Source organism: Dama dama, chromosome 1 (genome assembly GCF_033118175.1).
Source record: "Dama dama isolate Ldn47 chromosome 1, ASM3311817v1, whole genome shotgun sequence".
NCBI classification, from domain to species: Eukaryota; Metazoa; Chordata; class Mammalia; order Artiodactyla; family Cervidae; genus Dama; species Dama dama.
Window position 1 is genome coordinate 45903675 of NC_083681.1, and position 18632 is coordinate 45922306.

General features: G+C 38.2%; 2 protein-coding genes across 2 annotated transcripts in view; both read right to left on the minus strand.

Annotated features, from left to right (window-relative positions):
- The window catches only part of ZNF215 (zinc finger protein 215), a 92923-nt gene that overhangs the window by 22587 nt on the left and 51704 nt on the right, over positions 1 to 18632 (minus strand). The gene's annotated exons all lie outside the window — the stretch shown is intronic.
- LOC133062624 (olfactory receptor 2D3) lies at positions 4256 to 5242 on the minus strand. The gene has a single exon (XM_061152219.1). It carries the CDS (start codon positions 5198 to 5200, stop codon positions 4256 to 4258), a length of 945 nt encoding a protein of 314 aa, XP_061008202.1. The 5' UTR covers positions 5201 to 5242.

The following is an 18632-nucleotide window of genomic DNA, read 5'->3' on the forward strand; positions in this document are numbered from 1 at the left end:
CTAGACAGCATATTAAAAAGCAGAGACATTACTTTGCCAACAATGGTTCATCTAGTCAAGGCTATGGTTTCTCCAGTGGTCATGTATGAATGTGAGAGTTGGACTTTGAAGAAAGCTGAGTGCCGAAGAATTGATGCTTTTGAACTGTGGTTTTGGAGAAGACCCTTGAGAGTCTCTTCGACTGCAAGGAGATCCAACCAGTCCATCCTAGAGGAAATCAGTCCTGAATATTCATTGGAAGGACTGATGCTGAAGCTGAAACTCCAATACTTTGGCCACTTGATGGGAAGAACTGACTCGTTTGAAAAGACCCTGTTGCTGGGAATGATTGAAAATGGGAGGAGAAGGGGATGACAGAGGATTAAATGGTTGGATGGCATCACTGACTCGATGGACATGAGTTTGAGTAGGCTCTGGGAGTTGGTGATAGACAGGGAAGCCTGGTGTGCTGCAGTCCATGGGGTCATAGAGTCAGACAAGACTGACTGAACTGAACTGATAGTAAAGCGAATTCCCAGATACCTTCCCATAAACTTTTCCCGTAATTAAGCTTGTTTTTGTTCAGTTGCTCAGTTGTGTCCAACTCTTTGTGACCCATGGACTGCAGCAGCATGCCAGGCTATCCTGTTTTTCACTATCTCCCAGAATTTGCTCAAACTCATGTCCATTGAGTCAGTGATGCCATCCAAGCATCTCATCCTCCTTCACCCCCTTCTCCTCCTACCCTCAATCTTTCCCAGCCGTCAGAGTCTTTTCCAATGAATTGGCCCTTCACATCAGGTGGCCAGAGTATTGGAGCTTAAACTTCAGCATTGGTCCTTCCAATGAATATTCAGGGTTGATTTCCTTTAGGATTGACTGGTTGGATCTCCTTGCTGTCCAAGGGACTCTCAATAGTCTTCTCCAGTACCACAGTATGGAAGCATCAATTCTTTGGTGCTCAGCCTTCTTTATGGTCCAACTTTCACATCCATACATGACTACAGGAAAAAACATAGCTTTGACTATATGGATTTTGCCGGCAAAGTGATGTCTCTGCTTTTTTATATGCTGTCTAAGTTTGTCATAGCTTTTCTTCCAAGGATCAAGAGTCTTTTAATTTCATGGCTTCAGTCACTATCCACAGTCCATTGTTGTTATTTACATTATTATGGCACATCTGCTACAGTTAAGAATATACTAATGATACCTTATTATTAACTAAACTTTACACTTTGCTTGGATTTCCTTAAGTTTTGTTTTTTATCCTTTTTTTTTATGATCCAGGATTCTACTCAGGATACCATATTACGTTAAGTTGTTGTGTCTCCTTGGGCTCCTCCTGGCTGTTACAGTGTCTCAGATTTGCTTTTGAGGACCTTTAAAGTTTTGAGGAGTAAAGGTTATACATTTTACAGGAAGCCCATGTATGAGAATTTGTCTGATAATTTTCTCCTGATTAGACTGAGGTTATGGGTTTGAAGATCTTCCGATCATAAAGTGCTGTTTCCATCACATCATCTCAAGGGAACATACTGCCAACAGGATTTAACACTATTTATGTTAACCTTGATCACTTGGTTGGGGTTGTTTGTCAGCAATTTCTTTTTTTCTATCAGCGGTAGAGAAGCCGCACTATTCCAATTTCCAGATTCAGCGAATTGCTGCGCCCGCCTGAAGACGGTATTGACTGTGTAAGCTGCGCCCCCTAGTGCTGAATGGCAGTGATGGCCTCACTGACCTGTGCGCGCATGCGTGCGTGCAAAGTCACTTCAGTCGTTTCTGACTCTGTGACCCTGTGGACTGTAGCCCACCAGGCTCCTCTGTGCATGGGATTCTGACCCATTCTGTGATAAATGAATTAGACCTGTGGTTCTGGCTGAAGGTAGGAATTAATATTATTCAGTATTTTTTCTTTTCGGCTTAAATCATACATAGTCAGTTTCTGTTACTTGCAACTAAAAACCCTGACTGATACATCATCTTTATTATAATTCTTTAGAAGCCTCTTGGTCCTTTATCCCCGTCTCCCTCCATAGCAGGAGAGGTAGTAGTTTTCATTGGTAATGTGAAAGAGCCCCACAGACATCTGTTTGAATGGGATGGAGCATGATTCTCTCGGAGCTTTAGTGATCTATTGCTGCATAACAAACCATCTCAAAACGTAGTGCCTTAAAGCAGCAGTCATTTTATTTGCTCAGGATTCTGTGGTTTCACAATTTGGAAAGTGGGGATGACAACTATTGGCAACGACAATATTTAAGATATGACCACGGTTGAAATCATTGAAGGAATGAAGATCAAATAATTATGAGAATGCAAAGTATCTGAATATTTCATTCTGTGTGAAAATTATAGTAACCAAGAGCTTTAAAAAGAGCAGTGTCTTAGGGACAGTGGCAGTGAGTAAAGGGTTAAAGTCTGAAAGAAAAGGGAAGGGGCCTAGAAATCTAAAAAAATAAATAAATAAATAAAAGGAAAAAAAAGGAAAATTAAAAGCCCACAATCCCACTTTCACAGTCATATTTTGTTTCTTCCTTCGCCTTCATGGCAAAACTTCTCCAAATTAGTGTCTGCATTTTCTGTGTACATGTTCTGTTTTTTTTTTTTTTTCCTCCAGTCACTGAATTAGATTTCATCTGGATCATTACTGGCAACCAAATCACAAACTTCAACTATTAATTTTTGTCCTTTTCTATATCACCTCAATTATCACAAGCTTGAATAGGGGTTTTCTCTGATCCTTATTCTCCAATTAGAGTTTGTCTATTGTAGTGCAGTTCTGGTAATTTTAAAAGGATAGTAACAAATGCAAAAATGTGTATGAAAACACTTTATGTGTCAGTCATTTCTTTGGGTGTATTGGATACACTCAGAGTTGGATAAGATAAAATGAAATAAGAGCTTAATAAATGGTTTTAAAATGATTGCATGGATACATGAATGAAAGAAATAAGAACTTTAGCTACTAGATATCTCCTCACTGGGGAGATACTCTACTGCAAAATCAATCTGAGGCATGTTGTTCCTGACCCATGTTTATGGTAACTGTGGAATGGTGACCATGGAATCTCCTCTAAATGTGTAACTGATTAAAGTTTGGGTAAAAGAGCCAAGCAGTTGTCAGCCAGTTTATTTGGATTAAGACTTGATGAGAACCTGAAGTGGATTCCAGAATTGACCATTCTAGAGAAGATGAGCCACGGTGAGATATAGAGACAGCTAAGCTTATGGAGGTACCAGCCTAGAGTTTGTAAACTCCATTTTCTAAAATTCTAATTCTATTTTACTTTCAGAAGAAATATTCATTGGGTAAACTGGGATCATTCAAAGGAAGGTGATCGGAATGAATGTAGGGTACCAAAGAATGTTAGATAAAGGAATTTTAAAAGAACAAGCAGGTGATTGACTGTGAGAAATGAATTTGGGTAGATATAGAAATTGACTTCAGTCAGTTTGAGTATAGAAGGATAATGAAAAATTATTCTAGGAGTAAAACTAGTGAGAGTTGGTTGAAAATATAGGAAAACTGAAGGAAGATCTTTCTAATAGTAAAAAACTGTCTATATATGAAAGGGAATGATCCTAGAGCATAGGGAGCTAGCTATATCATTCTTATTTAGATAAATGATGGATAACTAATAGAAATATTATAGAGTAGTTTAAGCCTCAGGCATATGTTTGGATTAGATGACTGAATTCCCTTTTTACTCTGATAATCTGTGATAGATGAAATTTGGGGCAATGAAATAAAAAATTTTCCAGAGCTTTCAGAAAAGAACATCATGAGCTAGGAAGTAGCGTTGCCTCTGGAACGTTTTTACAACTGGAATGCTGTGGGCCATGAATGATCCTAGTAGTAAAGACTCTTCCAAACATGTTTATTGTTTTGATCAGACTTTTCCTAGGTTTCTGACTGGGGCATCCAAACTTGAAATGTCTTTGATGTTAAAATAATGTATTCAACTCATATTAGATGTTATCTCAGGATAATCCAGTTTAAACCTCTTAGATTCAACAGTGACCATGCTTCAAACATGTCCATGTTAACTGATTAACCAAAAGTGCCTTCAAAATAGCACTTAACCCTTTTCATAACCAAGAAGTAACCTAACTTTTCATCCTCTATTTCTTCTCTATGTTTATAGGCACAGTTTCTGAAATGTGTTCCTTACTTTTATCCTTCTTCCTGAAATGACCTAATTCATAACTGCTGACTGAAATTCTGCTCTTCTTTTAAGGATGTTACCATGCCTGCAAAAGTCAAACCTAAAGATCACCATCTCTGAGAAAAGGACTTTCTTCCAGCCAGTTTCCTGAGAGCGCCTTTGACATCCTTGTTTCTCAGGCTATAAATTATGGGATTCAGCATTGGAGTCACCACTGTATAGAACACAGATATCATTTTATCCTGCTCTTTTATGGTCTTGGAATTTGGCCGCATGTAGGTGAATATTCCTGATCCATAAAAGAGGACAACAACAATGAGGTGGGAGCCACAGGTAGAAAAAGCCTTGAGCCGCCCCTCCCTAGCCTGCATCTGGATCACAGTGGAGATGATATTCCAGTAGGAGACCAGGATCAGGGAGACAGGAGCTAGGAGGATGACCACACCCATTGCAAAGATGGCCATTTCTGTGATGTAAGTATCTGCTGAAGCCAGCTTCAGGAGGGCAGGGGGTTCACAAAAGTAGTGATTGATAATGTTCTGTCCTTGATAAGGAAGTTGGAAAGTAAAGGTGGTATCTACCAGAGACACTACTGCACCACTGGCCCAGGACCCTGTGGTCAACTGGAGACACACTTGCTGGGTCATGATGGTGGGGTAGTGCAGGGGCTTGCAGACCGCCACATACCGGTCATAGGCCATCACTGCCAGCAGAGCACATTCTGTGCCCCTGACCAGAAGGAAGACAGTGACCTGTGTCATACAGCCCGCGAAAGAAATAGTTTTCTTCTTCACCAGGAAGTGGACCAACACTTGAGGGACAATGCTGGTAGAGAAGCAGAGATCTGCAAAAGAGAGGTTTCTAAGAAAAAAGTACATGGGCGTGTGAAGTTGAGAATCCATGAAGAAGAGAATGATGATAAGCAGGTTTCCAAGCACAGTTAACAGATAAATGATGAGAAAAAGAATAAACAACAGGATCTGGGTCTGTGAGTCCTGTGAAAGGCCAAGGAAGATAAATTCTGCCACAGAAGTGTGGTTTTCTTCTCCCATTGAGGTTTATGCTTGTTTCCCTGTTTGGCACAAACAAAAATAAATAACAAACTTTGGGTTTATGCTATTGGGCTGCCCAGGTAGCTCAGTGGTAAAGAATCTGCCAGCCATGCGGAGACACAGTTTCAATCCCTGGGTGGGGAAGATCCCCTGGAGAAGGAAATGGCAACACACCCCAGTATTCTTGCCTGGGAAATCCCATGGACAGAAGGAGCTTGACAGGCTATTATCCATGGGATTGAAAAGAGTTAGACTGACTTAAAACAACAACCTGTAGAAGAGGCTCATTTAAAGCTCAATTTAAAAGCTAATTGGATATTTCTAGCTTTCTGCTCTCCAGCTTGTTCTAATTGATACTAAGTAGAATATTTTATTCTTATTAGTTGGCTACAATTTAAATCCACTCTATTTTTTCCCCAAATCTCCCAGTGCCACTTATTTACAGATAAAATATGATGTTGTTAAAACCTTCTTGGGTTTTATATGTTCTGATATGAAGATATTACAATTTATGTGAACTTTACTAAATGGCTATACACAGAGTATTAGGAAATGACTGTGTATACTGTTAGGATTATCACTGTGTGTAAAAACTGTACCACTAACTGTTCAAAACACTACATGTTAAATTATAACACATGCTTGAAAAACATGAAACAGTTTTCAGGCATCAAATTTAATTTGACCTCTTAAAAAACAGCAAGCTTTTCTTGGGTTGAAAAATATAGCCTTAGCATATCAATACTAAGGACAATTCTATTTAGATTAAAGAATATAATAGTAAAACTAAAGCAACACAAAAAAGGAAAAATAGGTTTAAGTTGTGATATATGATTAGGGTTAGACTTGAAAATCACAAAAGCCTTCTAAAATACCTTGAAGGAAAAGTGTCGAATTTACAACATAAATTGAAAGACTTCAGTGAGATAATAGCATCATGAATACATTTAAAAGATAAACTACAAACTGAGAAAAATATTTGAGGGAGATATCAGACAAAACTTAAAATACTTTATTACATTATGATTCTATATCAAACACTATGAAAATTGTTGAGTCTAAGAAATAATGGGCCAAGGATATGAACAGACTATTTACAAAGAAAAAAATGCAAATAGCTACTAACTACAAGAAAAGAAAATCATTATTATTATGACTAAGTACAATTACAACAATGAGAGATACAGCTTTCACCTGGGAAATTAGCTGAGGTTTTAATAGCAAAAGTCACAACAAAAAATCATAACTAGTATTTTATTGAGCATTTAACACAGATCAGGCATTACTTTAAGGGTTTTATATGATCCTATTGTCCTGATAACATCTTGAAGTAGACACTGTCTTATTTTTCAGATGAGAAAACTGAGGCACAAAGAGGTTAAATCACCCAGTTAATAAATGGCAGATTCATTAGCTCTATAATGTATAATGAAAATGCAGAGAAACGTCAATTTTGTACAATGTAAGTAGGAAAGTTAGCATAGTATTTCTGAGAAACAATTTTGTCAAATACATTAAATGACTCAAATCCTCATGCTTTGGTTCTCAGTAGTATGGATAAGGAAGAAACTATTTTTTACCAGTCCTTTCTCCCCAGGAGGAGTAAAAATCTGCTTTGTAACATGAGGCTGTTGATTGGGCCATGTTTACTACTAGGTAGAGTTATCGTGCTTTAAAAGGCCATGCTCACTTCTCTTTCTTCTCTTCTTCCTGAGAATGGACTGTTAATGTCCCTTAATGGACCTTGAACAAGGTCACGCTTTAGAACTTTACTTGCTCTATTCTTTCATTTTTAACTAGTTCCTTGGTGTACTCATCATCACTTTGTTCTTTTGTATCATGTCACCAGTCAGAGAGTAATACAATGATACAATATGGATTTAAGCCATAAGGGAACTTTAAAAGAACTTAAGACTAGACCACGTAGCCCAATCCATGCTCCTCAGAGCTCTGAACTTCAGTGTCATTAGAGACTCACCTGATTAATAAAAAGTGGCATCTTAGTTTTCATTATTTCATGTTTCTTTTGTAGAATTCTAAGGGGAGGAATGATTAGGAAGAGAGTAGTATTAAGACCTCTTAAGCCTAATATAAGACCTCCTAAGGTGGCTGAGAGGAGCAACCCCATGTTCAAGGTAAGGAACAGCGGCTGCACTTTGCTAGAACAGCCGTGAAGAGATACCCCAGGTCCAAGGTAAGAGAAACCCAAGTAAGACAGTAGGTGTTGCGAGAGGGCATCACAGGGCAGACACACTGAAACCATAATCACAGAAAACTAGCCCATCTGATCACAGGACCACAGCCTTGTCTAACTCAATGAAACTAAGCCGTGCCGTGTGGGGCCAAACAAGACGGTCGGGTCATGGTGGAGAGGTCTGACAGAATGCGGTCCACTGGAGAAGGGAATGGCAAACCAATTCAGTATACTTGCCTTGAGAACACCATGAACAGTATGAAAAGGCAAAATGCTAGGATACTGAAAGAGGAACTCCTCAGGTCGGTAGGTGCCCAATATGCTACTGGAGATCAGTGGAGAAATAACTCCAGAAAGGATGAAGGGATGAAGCCAAAGCAAAAACAATACCCAGTTGTGGATGTGACTGGTGATGGAAGCAAGGTCCAATGCTGTAAAGAGCAATATTGCATAGGAACCTGGAATGTTAGGTGCATGAATCAAGGCAAATTGGAAGTGGTCAAACAGGAGATGGCAAGAGTGAATGTCAACATTCTAGGAATCAGTGAACTAAAATGGACTGGAATGGGTGAATTTAACTCAGATGACCATTATATCTACTACTGTGGGCAGGAATAACTTAGAAGAAATGGAGTAGCCATCATGGTCAATAAGAGTCTGAAATGCAGCACTTGGATGCAATCTCAAAAATGACAGAAGGATCTCTTGTTCATTTCCAAGGCAAACCATTCAATAGCATGGTAATCCAAGCCTATGCCCCAACCAGTAACTCTGAAGAAACTGAAGTTGAACGGTTCTATGAAGACCTGCAAGATCTTTTAGAACTAACACCCAAAAAAGATGTCCTTTTCATTATAGGGGACTGGAATGCAGAAGTAGGAAGTGAAGAAACACCTGGAGTAACAGGCAAAATTGGCCTTGGAATATGGAATGAAGCAGGGCAAAGGCTAATAGAGTTTTGCTAAGAGAATGCACTGGTCATAGCAAACACCCTCTTCCAACAACACAAGAGAAGACTTTACACATGGACATCACCAGATGGTCAACACCGAAATCAGATTGCTTATATTCTTTGTAGCCAAAGATGGAGAAGCTCTATACAGTCGGCAAAAACAAGACCGGGAGCTGACTGTGGCTCAGATCATGAACTCCTTATTGTCAAATTCAGACTTAAATTGAAGAAAGTAGGGATAACCACTAGACCATTCAGGTATGACCTAAATCAAATCCCTTATGACTATACAGTGGAAGTGAGAAATAGGTTTAAGGGACTAGATCTGACAGACAGTGTGCCTGTTGAACTATGGACGGAGGTTCCTGACATTGTACAGGAGACAGGGATCAAGACCATCCCCATGGAAAAGAAATGCAAAAAGGCAAAATGGTTGTCTGAGGAGGCCTTACAAATAGCTGTGAAAAGAAGAGAAGTGAAAAGCAAAGGAGAAAAGGAAAGATATTCCCATTTGAATGCAGAGTTCCAAAGAATAGCCAAGGAGAGATAAGAAAGCCTTCCTCAGTGATCAATGCAAAGAAATAGAGGAAAACAACAGAATGGGAAAGACTAGAGATCTCTTCAAGAAAATTAGAGATACCAAGGGAACATTTCATGCAAAGATGGGTTCGATAAAGGACAGAAATGGTATGGACCTAACAGAAGCAGAAGATACTAAGAAGAGGTGGCAAGAACATACAGAAGAACTGTACAAAAAAGATCTTCATGAGCCAGATAATCATGATGCTGTGATCACTCACCTAGAGCCAGACATCCTGGAATGTGAAGTCACGTGGGCCTTAGAAAGCATCCCTACGAACAAAGCTAGTGGAGGTGATGGAATTCCAGTTAAACTATTTCAAATCCTGAAAGATGACGCTGTGAAAGTGCTGCACTCAATATGCCAGCAAATTTGGAAAACTCAGCAGTGGCCACAGGACTGGAAAAGATCAGCTTTCATTCCAACCCCAAAGAAAGGCAATGCCAAAGAATGCTCAAACTACTGCACAATTGCACTCATCTCACACGCTAGTAAAGTAATGCTCAAAATTGTCCAAGCTGAAGCCAGGCTTCAGCAATACATGAACTGTGAACTTCCAGATGTTCAAACTGGTTTTAGGAAAGGCAGAGGAACCAGAGATCAAATTGCCAACATCTGATGGATCATCGAAAAAGCAAGAGAGTTCCAGAAAAACATCTATTTCTGCTGTATTGACTACGCCAAAGTCTTCGACTGTGTGGATCACAATAAACTGTGGAAAATTTAAAAAGAGATGGGAATATCAGACCACCTGACCTGCCTCTTGAGAAACCTGTATGCAGGTCAGGAAGCAACAGTTAGAACTTGACATGGAACAACAGACTGGTTCCAAATAGGAAAAGGAGTACGTCAAGGCTATATATTGTCACCCTGCTTATTTAACTTATATGCAGAGTACATCATGAGAAACGCTGGGCTGGAAGAAGCACAAGCTGGAATCAAGATTGCTGGGAGAAACATCAATAACCTCAGATATGCAGATGACACCACCCTTATGGCAGAAAGTGAAGAAGAACTAAAGAGCCTTTTGATGAAAGTGAAAGAGGAGAGTGAAAAAGTTGGCTTAAAGCTCAACATTCAGAAAATTAAGATCATGGCATCTGGTCCCATCATTTCATGGGAAATAGATGGGGAAGCAGTGTCAGACTTTATTTTTTTGGGCTCCAAAATCACTGCAGATGGTAACTACAGCCATGAAATTAAAAGATGCTTACTCCTTGGAAGGAAAGTTAAGACCGACCTAGACAGCATATTAAAAAACAGAGACATTACTTTGCCAGTGAAGATCCATCTAGTCAAGGCTATGGTTTTTCCAGTAGTCATGTATGAATGTGAGAGTTGGACTGTGAAGAAAGCTGAGCGCCAAAAAATTGATGCTTTTGAACTGTGGTGTTGGAGAAGACTCTTGAGAGTCTCTTGGATTGCAAGGAGATTCAACCAGTCCATCCTAAAGGAGATCAGTCCTGGGTGTTGATTGGAAGGCCTGATGCTGAAGCTGAAACTCCAGTACTTTCGCCACCTCATGCGAAGAGCTGACTCACTGGAAAAGACCCTGATGCTGGGAGGGATTGGGGGCAGGAGGAGAAGGGGACGACAGAGGATGAGATGGCTGGATGGCATCACCGACTTGATGGGCATGAGTTTGAGTAAAATCCGGGAGTTTGTGATGGACAGGGAGGCGTCGTGTGCTGCGATTGATCAGGTCTCAAAGAGTCAGACACGACTGAGTGACTGAACTGAACTGAACTGAACTGAAGCCTAATATCTTCTAACACTCCCAAACATTATCCCAAATTCTAAATCCAACTTTAGGAATCCATTCTAAATAAATACTCTAAATTTCAGAAAATATTCACAAGACAATGCATTCTCATGTCATATAGTGAAATAATGCTTAAAAACAAACATTCAGACATAATGAGAGCCCAAAATAAACCCCCACATATATGGTTAATAAGGTGCCAAGAATATATAATGGGGAAAGGACAGTCTTTTCAATAAATGGTGTTTGGAAAACTGGATATTTACACACCAAGCAATTAAATTGGACCCTTATCTCACACAGTATAAAAATTAACTCAAAATAAAGACTTAACTCCTGGAAGAAAGTATGGGGGAAAACTTGTGGACATTAGTCGTGGTAATGATTCCTGGATATGACAGTAAAAGCACAAGCAACAAAGGCAAAAGTAGACAGGTGAAAGAAACTACATCAAAAGGCCTCTACATTCCAAAGCAAACACTTAACAAAATGAAAAGGTAACCTGTGGAATGGGAGAAAATATTTGCAAACCGTCCAACAGAAAAAAGTTCATGTTTAAAGTATACAAGGAAATCATACACACAATGCCAAGAGAGCAAATAACACAATTAAAATATGGACTAAAGAACTGAATAGACATTTTTCCAAGAAGACATACAAATGGCCAACAGGTACCTGAAAAAGTGCTCAACATCACTATTCAACATCGAAATGTAGATCAAAACCACAATGATTACCTCATCCTTGTTAGGATGGCTATTATTAAAAAAAAAAACAGATATAATAAGTGTTGGTAAAAATGTAGAGAAAAGGGAACACTTCAACACTGTGGGAATGTAAATTGTAGCAGGTAGTATGGAAAACATCATGAAAGTTTCTCAAAAAACTGAAAATAGAACTATCCTATAATCCAGCAATTTTACTCCTGGGTATATATCCAAAGAAAATAAAAACACTAATTTGAAAAGATAAGTGCACCCTGATGTTCATAGCACCATAATTTATCAATATATAGAACAAATCTTAACATCCATCAACACAAATGAATGGATAAAGAAGATGTAGTATACACACACAAAGGAAGATTACTTAGCCATAAAAATAATGAAATTCTGCCATTTGCAACAAGATGGATGGACCTAGAAGGTATCAAGTGAAATATGTCAGAGAAAGACAAATACTGTATGACTTCACTTATAAGTGGAATCCAAGAAATAAAACAAAGGAAGGAATATAACAAAACAGAAATAGACTCACAGATTTAGAGAACAAACTCGTGGTCACTGAAGGGGAGAAAGACAGCGGGAAGAAGTAGGAGATTAAGAGGAACCAAATACTGTGCATAAAGTAAATAAGATACATGGATATATTTTACAGCACAGAGAATATAGTCAACATTTTATAGTAAATTTAGAGTATAATCTATATATTAAAACACTGGATCACTGTGTTGTACACCTGAAGCTAATATAATATCATAAATCAAGTATACCTCAATAAAAAATGGATAAAGAAATGTTGGATATACACACAGTGGAACATTATTCACCCTTAAAAAGAAGGAAATCCTGCTATTTGTGTTGACATGGATAAACTGAGAAGACTTTATGCTAAGTGAAATAAGCCAGACACAGAAGTCCAAATACATAATATCACTTATATGAGGAATATAAAATAATCAAACTCATAGAAGCAGAGGGTTGCCAGGGTCTGTGGGGAGGAGGAAATGGGAAAGTATTAGTCAAATGATACGAAATTTCAGTTACACAAGATGAGTCCTAGAGATGTACTGTATAGCATAGTTCTTGTAGTTATTCAAAGAAATATTTCCTTTTCCAGTTATTTTTGAAATTCCACAGGGAATAACTTACCTGTTCTCAGCAGGCTCAGCTTCAAAGTCAAGTCTGTCATTTTCTTTTTTCCATTTTCTTGTCTAGGTGTTATCTGAGCCCCATTTCTTCTATACCCTACAAATAATGATTATCAATAATGATAATGGGGACAATAATCTTCCATTGGTGTGAGAGAGAGAAAGAATATCTTCCAGGTGCTAATGGGAAAGAATCTGCCTGCCAATGCAGGAGATGCAAGTTTGATCCCTGGGTGGTGAAGATCCCCTGGAGTAGGAAACAGCAACCCACTCCAATGTTCTTGGCTGGAAAATTCCATGGGCAGAGGATCCTGGTGCATTACAGAACATGCGGTTGCAAAAGAGTCACACACACACACACACACACATACACACACATTCAAAATGTATAGAAAATATTGAACAAAATTTTCCAAAATGTTGAGAGCAGTTTACTCCAGGTACTGAAATTTTGGGTGACTTATTTTTCTTCTTTTCTAATACTGTGATGCTTTAAAGTTGTTCTTTAAAAGGCCACATAGTTACAATATAGGAAAAAGTATGAAAATAGGAAAACCTTAGTATTTAACTGAGGATGCTTTAAACTAAAGTCATTTTACTGCTTCTACTTTCAGTCTTGATAAAATAAGTGGTATAGAACTAGCCATCTTGCTGGAAGCAAATGTAAACCAAAAGATATAACAATCATTTTGCAGATGTTCAACAATAGCCAACTCAGAATATAATCCTGTATAAGAAAATTAGCAAAGGTGAAAATAGATTGAAGCCACCCAATGCATATTGGAGAGTGGGGCAAACAGATTTGAAGTATGTAGCATGTACATTTACCAAAATCTCTCTGGAAGGTAATCTCAAAATATTACAAAATTCTGAAATAGGCTTATCTTTTTTCTGAACAATGCTAATTTTAGGTCTTTATATTTTGGAAGTCATTATAGATATTCAAAATCCTTGTCTCAAATGATATTCACATATAGAATTTTTTCCAGAAGGAAAAAAACACTTAAAGTCTAACAATGGGTGATATGTTAAGTAAATTCTAGATTTACTATTTAATGTAATCAATAAAGCACAGAGAAACAGGTAAGAGTAAAGATGTCTCAGTCACACAGAGATAAGTTGGATCCTTTTCCCCTCATTTCTTAACTCTGTATCCCTGGACAATTTAAGTATCTCTTGCTTGCATGTGACAGTTCCTTAATGTAGAATGGACATAGCACAAATTCACTGTATGATTATAAACATTAAATTAAGAACTTAATGGAAAATAATTTGCTCAATGTCTGGCAACTACATTAAAGAAATGTCCGCCTACCATTAGGGTGATGATGATGATGCAATTAAACCATTAAAAGGTAAGTAGATCTATATTTTCCATAGGAAGATGTCTGACACTGTTGCATCAAAAAAGTAGGCTGCAAAATAACATGTGTGTGTGTGTGTGTGTGTGTGTGTATCTCAATGAATCCTTTAAATAATACCCTTATCACATTGATAAACAACACACAGCAAAACTAAGAATTCAGGTAGAAACTGTACAGTATATATGTAGAATGGTTATCTATCTAAGGTGGGATTTGTCCATTTAACATACATGTGTGTATATATGTGGGTTGGGGAAGAATTTGGTTTAATCTCCAAGCAGAAAGAGAGAGTAATAAATGAGTGAAAAAAAAGAGCCAAATAAGATGAAATGTAGTATCATTTATATCCCAAGGAAGATCAGGGAAAATTATTCTTTTACACTCTAAATTTTCATATAACTTTGTCAATTTGGCTAAATAATTCTCTTAAATACAGATAGAAAATGAGGAAGCAGAAATGGATGGGAAAAAATATTAATGGGAATATAAATTAGAAGAAAGTAGGGAGGGGAGGCTGAGCATAGAGGACAGGAAGCCAGAGATGTGGAGAAAAGCAGAAGGAGGAAGGGGCTACAGGAGGAGATCTGTAAGTCTGGCTATTTTCCCAAACAAAAAAGACAGGCAGTGAATCTTTTATACCTTGGAGGCCCTAATAACGTCATAACCAGTATGGTCTTTCCAGATATCTTCTCTTAGTGAGTTAATCTTATGTACACACAACTGCGAATTTGGGAATGACTTCTTGTCATACACAGATAACGATGCTATGTGTACCTACTCAGTCAACTTCATAAGCAATATTTCACACAAACACACAGACAGCTACACATCACAGATATAGTCACATGAGTATTTTGTATTCTTATATACTTACTCTCATAGCCCCCAAATCTTTACCATAACAACAGGAGTCACAGAGTAAGTATTGGGCCAACTGGATACTGACTGAGGCTGGTCATATAGGAAGTCACCGTGCCTGACTCGCATGAGATTATTGGAATATGAGGCATACGTGTGATGGCCCAGCAGTGGAGGCTGGAGTCCTCCTCCTACTGGAAGGGCAGCGCTGACTGTAGCTTTCCTCCATCTGCTCTGACTCATCAAGGGGATTGGAGGCGGCAGTACTAGCTTTCCTAGAACAGGGTATCATACAATCAGGCTCCTTCACATCTCCTACACCCAGAGCATGTTCACAGACAAGAAACTCTTGAAGGGGCTCCTCAAAGCAAGATTCCCAGTATCCTTCCCGCTCCCTGCCTATTTAAGAGGAGATGGTAGGAAAAAAATGCAAGCTGGGGGAACAGTGAAGACCAAAGGGCTGATAGCAGAGGGCAGGGGAGAATCAAACAGAGTTTTTCAACAGCAAGAGGGAAGTCATGTGACCTCTCTGGAAACAACCTTATCCCGGAAGGAGAAATTTTGGAAGAGGATTTGGGGCTGGGATTCTGGAGGAGAAGACTGGAAATAGAACTGTCTCTGGGAGTCTAGCAAGGAAAAAATTGATGGGTAAGAGAGTGACAAAGCTCATCTTTCCCAACACCATGCCCACAACCCAGTCCCCAACCTATATCGCAGACATGTAGCCTGAGGTCCATCAGAGACTTTCCTACTCTTACCTGAAAGCAGAGAGAAAATAGAAAAAGGCTGAGGAATCATTGGAAAAGGGAATGAGGATCAAGTGCCAGAGGGAGTGATTCCTATAGCTTGCATAGCCATTCTTGAAGAACATCACCAGTTGTAGGCAGGCTTTTAAACAATGCTTCTCATGGTCTTCACTAGAGTCATTCTGTGAATTTCACTCCAAGCCAAGCTTCTCTGCTTTACTTAATTCAAGGTACAAATTCCCATTCTCTCATGTCCCAGTTCTGAACAGATGATTTTCCTTCCAAGGAATATTTAAAGGTGAGGTCCTGAAAGTGATGTAAACAGGGCAATCCCTGGAGTTCAAGAACCCTCAACCTTTTTACCTTATTATCTTAATACTTTCCATCCTTTGAGACACCCTAGGGCATTTCATGTTATATTTGAAATCACAGACTAAAGCCTTCAAATCATAATCATCTCTCTTTTAAACCTTATAATGTTATTCAAATAATGTCAGCACATATAGTCTCAGAGGTTCATAATTCATCAAAAATTGTGTCATTAGCCTCCAACTAATAAAAATAAATGAAAGAAAAATTGTGTCTTCATTTGTATGATAATTAAATAGAAATGAAAATGAGAAGATACTGGATTATGCAGATGCCAGCTTTCTAATTGAGTTATGCAACTTGGTTGAAGGACTTGCATTTTCATTTCAATTTATCGTTGTTTAGGTGCTGTGTGATCACCTTAAGTGGTAGAGTTTAATTTGGTTAGTGCTGTCTGATATCACATGAGAACAGGGTGTGCTGTTATATTAAAATTGTATACTTTTACTGAACACAAAGTCAAAGGTTTTCTTTTGTGGAGAAAATTTACAATCAGAAGACAGTTTTGTAGAATGAAACTTTAGCTTTGTTTCTTAAACTATTAAGACCGGTTTGACTATGTGAAAATGGAACTACTGCTACAATTCTCTCAAGCTAATAAAAAAAAATGTAAATATGTCTAAATGAGGCATCAGTTCAGTTCAGTTCAGTCGCTCAGTCGTGTCCGACCCTTTGCGCGACCCCATGAACCGCAGCACACCAGGCCTCCCTGTCCATCACCAACTCCTGGAGTTTACTCAAACCCATCTCCATCGAGTCAGTGATGCCATCCAACCATCTCATCCTCTGTCGTCCCCTTCTCCTCCTGCTCCCAATCCCTCCCAGCATCAGGGTCTTTTCCAGTGAGTCAACTCTTCGCATGAGGTGGTCAAATGAGGCATACATATTATCTGAAGGCCAAGCAATGCAAGATAAAAATGATGGAAGAATCAAGTTATCAAAGGATAGTATAGGCATATAAGATTCAAGAAAACGTCTTGAAGCTGTTAGTTCTGCAAGCATAGTTCAAGTGGCAATTTAGTTTCAGCAAGACATCATCTGTCACATTAAGGAAATGCTATTAATTTGAATTCTATAGTTTTACTGGCTTTCTGGTTTGGCTTAGACATTATTGGTAGTTTAGTTGAGGTTTCACAGAACATATAAATGTAACTCATTAAAAATAAATGGATTTTGTTTTGTGGTATAAATATGCCATGATCTATTTAACTATATTCACATTAATGGACTTCTGGGTTATTTCCAATCTTTACATATCAACACAGTACTATGATGAATACTTTTGAATACATATCTTTGTGTCCTTTTCGAATATATTTGATGAGTAAGTTTCCTGAGGCTTAATTGCTGGGTCTAAAAGTATATTCCTTTAAAATATTAACAAATATTGTCAGTTGCATTAATTTATACTTCCATAAAAATTGCATTCAAGTTCCTATTTAATTACATCTTTCCTTACAGTTGGTATTGTCATGCTCTTCAATTTTGCTAATCCATTAGGGAAAAAACCCTCACTGTTATTTTTTTCAATTATATTTGAGGATGAGCATAATTTTATACATTTATTCATCCTTTTCATTTCCTTTTCTGTAAAGGGACTATTTACTCATTTTCTCTTATTAGGTTGTCAGCTTTCTTTCTGTTGTTAAGTCAGTAAGTACTGTCCGACTCTTTTGCAACCCCATGGACTGTAACCTGCCAGGCTCCTCTGTCCATGGGATTTCCCAGGCAAGAATACTGGAGAGGATTGCCATTTCCTTCTCCAGGGGATCTTCCTGACCCAGGGATTGAAACTGCATCTCCTGCGTAGGCAGGAGGATTCTTTACTGCTAAGCCACCAGGGAAACCCCGACTAACTTTCTTTAACTGCTTTGTAAGACCCTTGAATATTTTGAAAAATTGACTCTTCAATTTTCCTTCAGAAATAAGTATTTTTCCATTTTGTTGGTTGATCTACTTTATGGATTTTTATATCACACAAGTGCTTTTATAATTTAGCCAATCAGTATTTAATATTTAAAAGGTCTCTATTTACATTTTAAATTATGCTTTTTAAAAATATTAATTTCTTTCTTCTAAGATTTTCATATTTTTGCTTCCATTTATATCTTGCTCCATCCAGAATTTATTTTGATGTAAGGAGTGGGATAGGGGCTTCTTAGTTCTTTCCCCCAAATGAATCTGTCACAGAGTGGGAAAGAATATTTGCAAACCATAGGCTGATAAGGGTATTTAGAGCCTTGTGCATGTTTTCAGTCCTTCCATGTTGTCGCAAGTATCAGTACTTAATTCCCTTCTATGGATGTAACACATTTTGCTTCTTCAGTCCTCAGTTGGTGGACATTTGGGTTGTCCCTAACTTCAGGGTATTTTGACCAGTGCTGCTATGAGTATTTATGCACAAATATTTGTTTGAGTTCTTGTTTTTAGTTCTCTTTGGTGTTTACCGAGGAGTGGAATTGCTGAGGCGTATGGTAGTTCTAAACTTACTGAGGACCTGCCAAACTTTTTCACAACAGCTGCACAAATTTACGTTCCCAACAGCAATGCATGAGGGTTCCAATTTCTCCACATCTTCACCAATCCGTGTTATTATCTTCCTTCCTTTGTGTCTTTATTATTATTATAGTTATCCTAGTGGGTGTCAAGTGATAACTCATTGTGGTTTTTTTTTTCCCCCTTTATATATTTATTTTGTTTTTTAAATTCCATTTCCCAAATGCCTAATGGTGTTGAG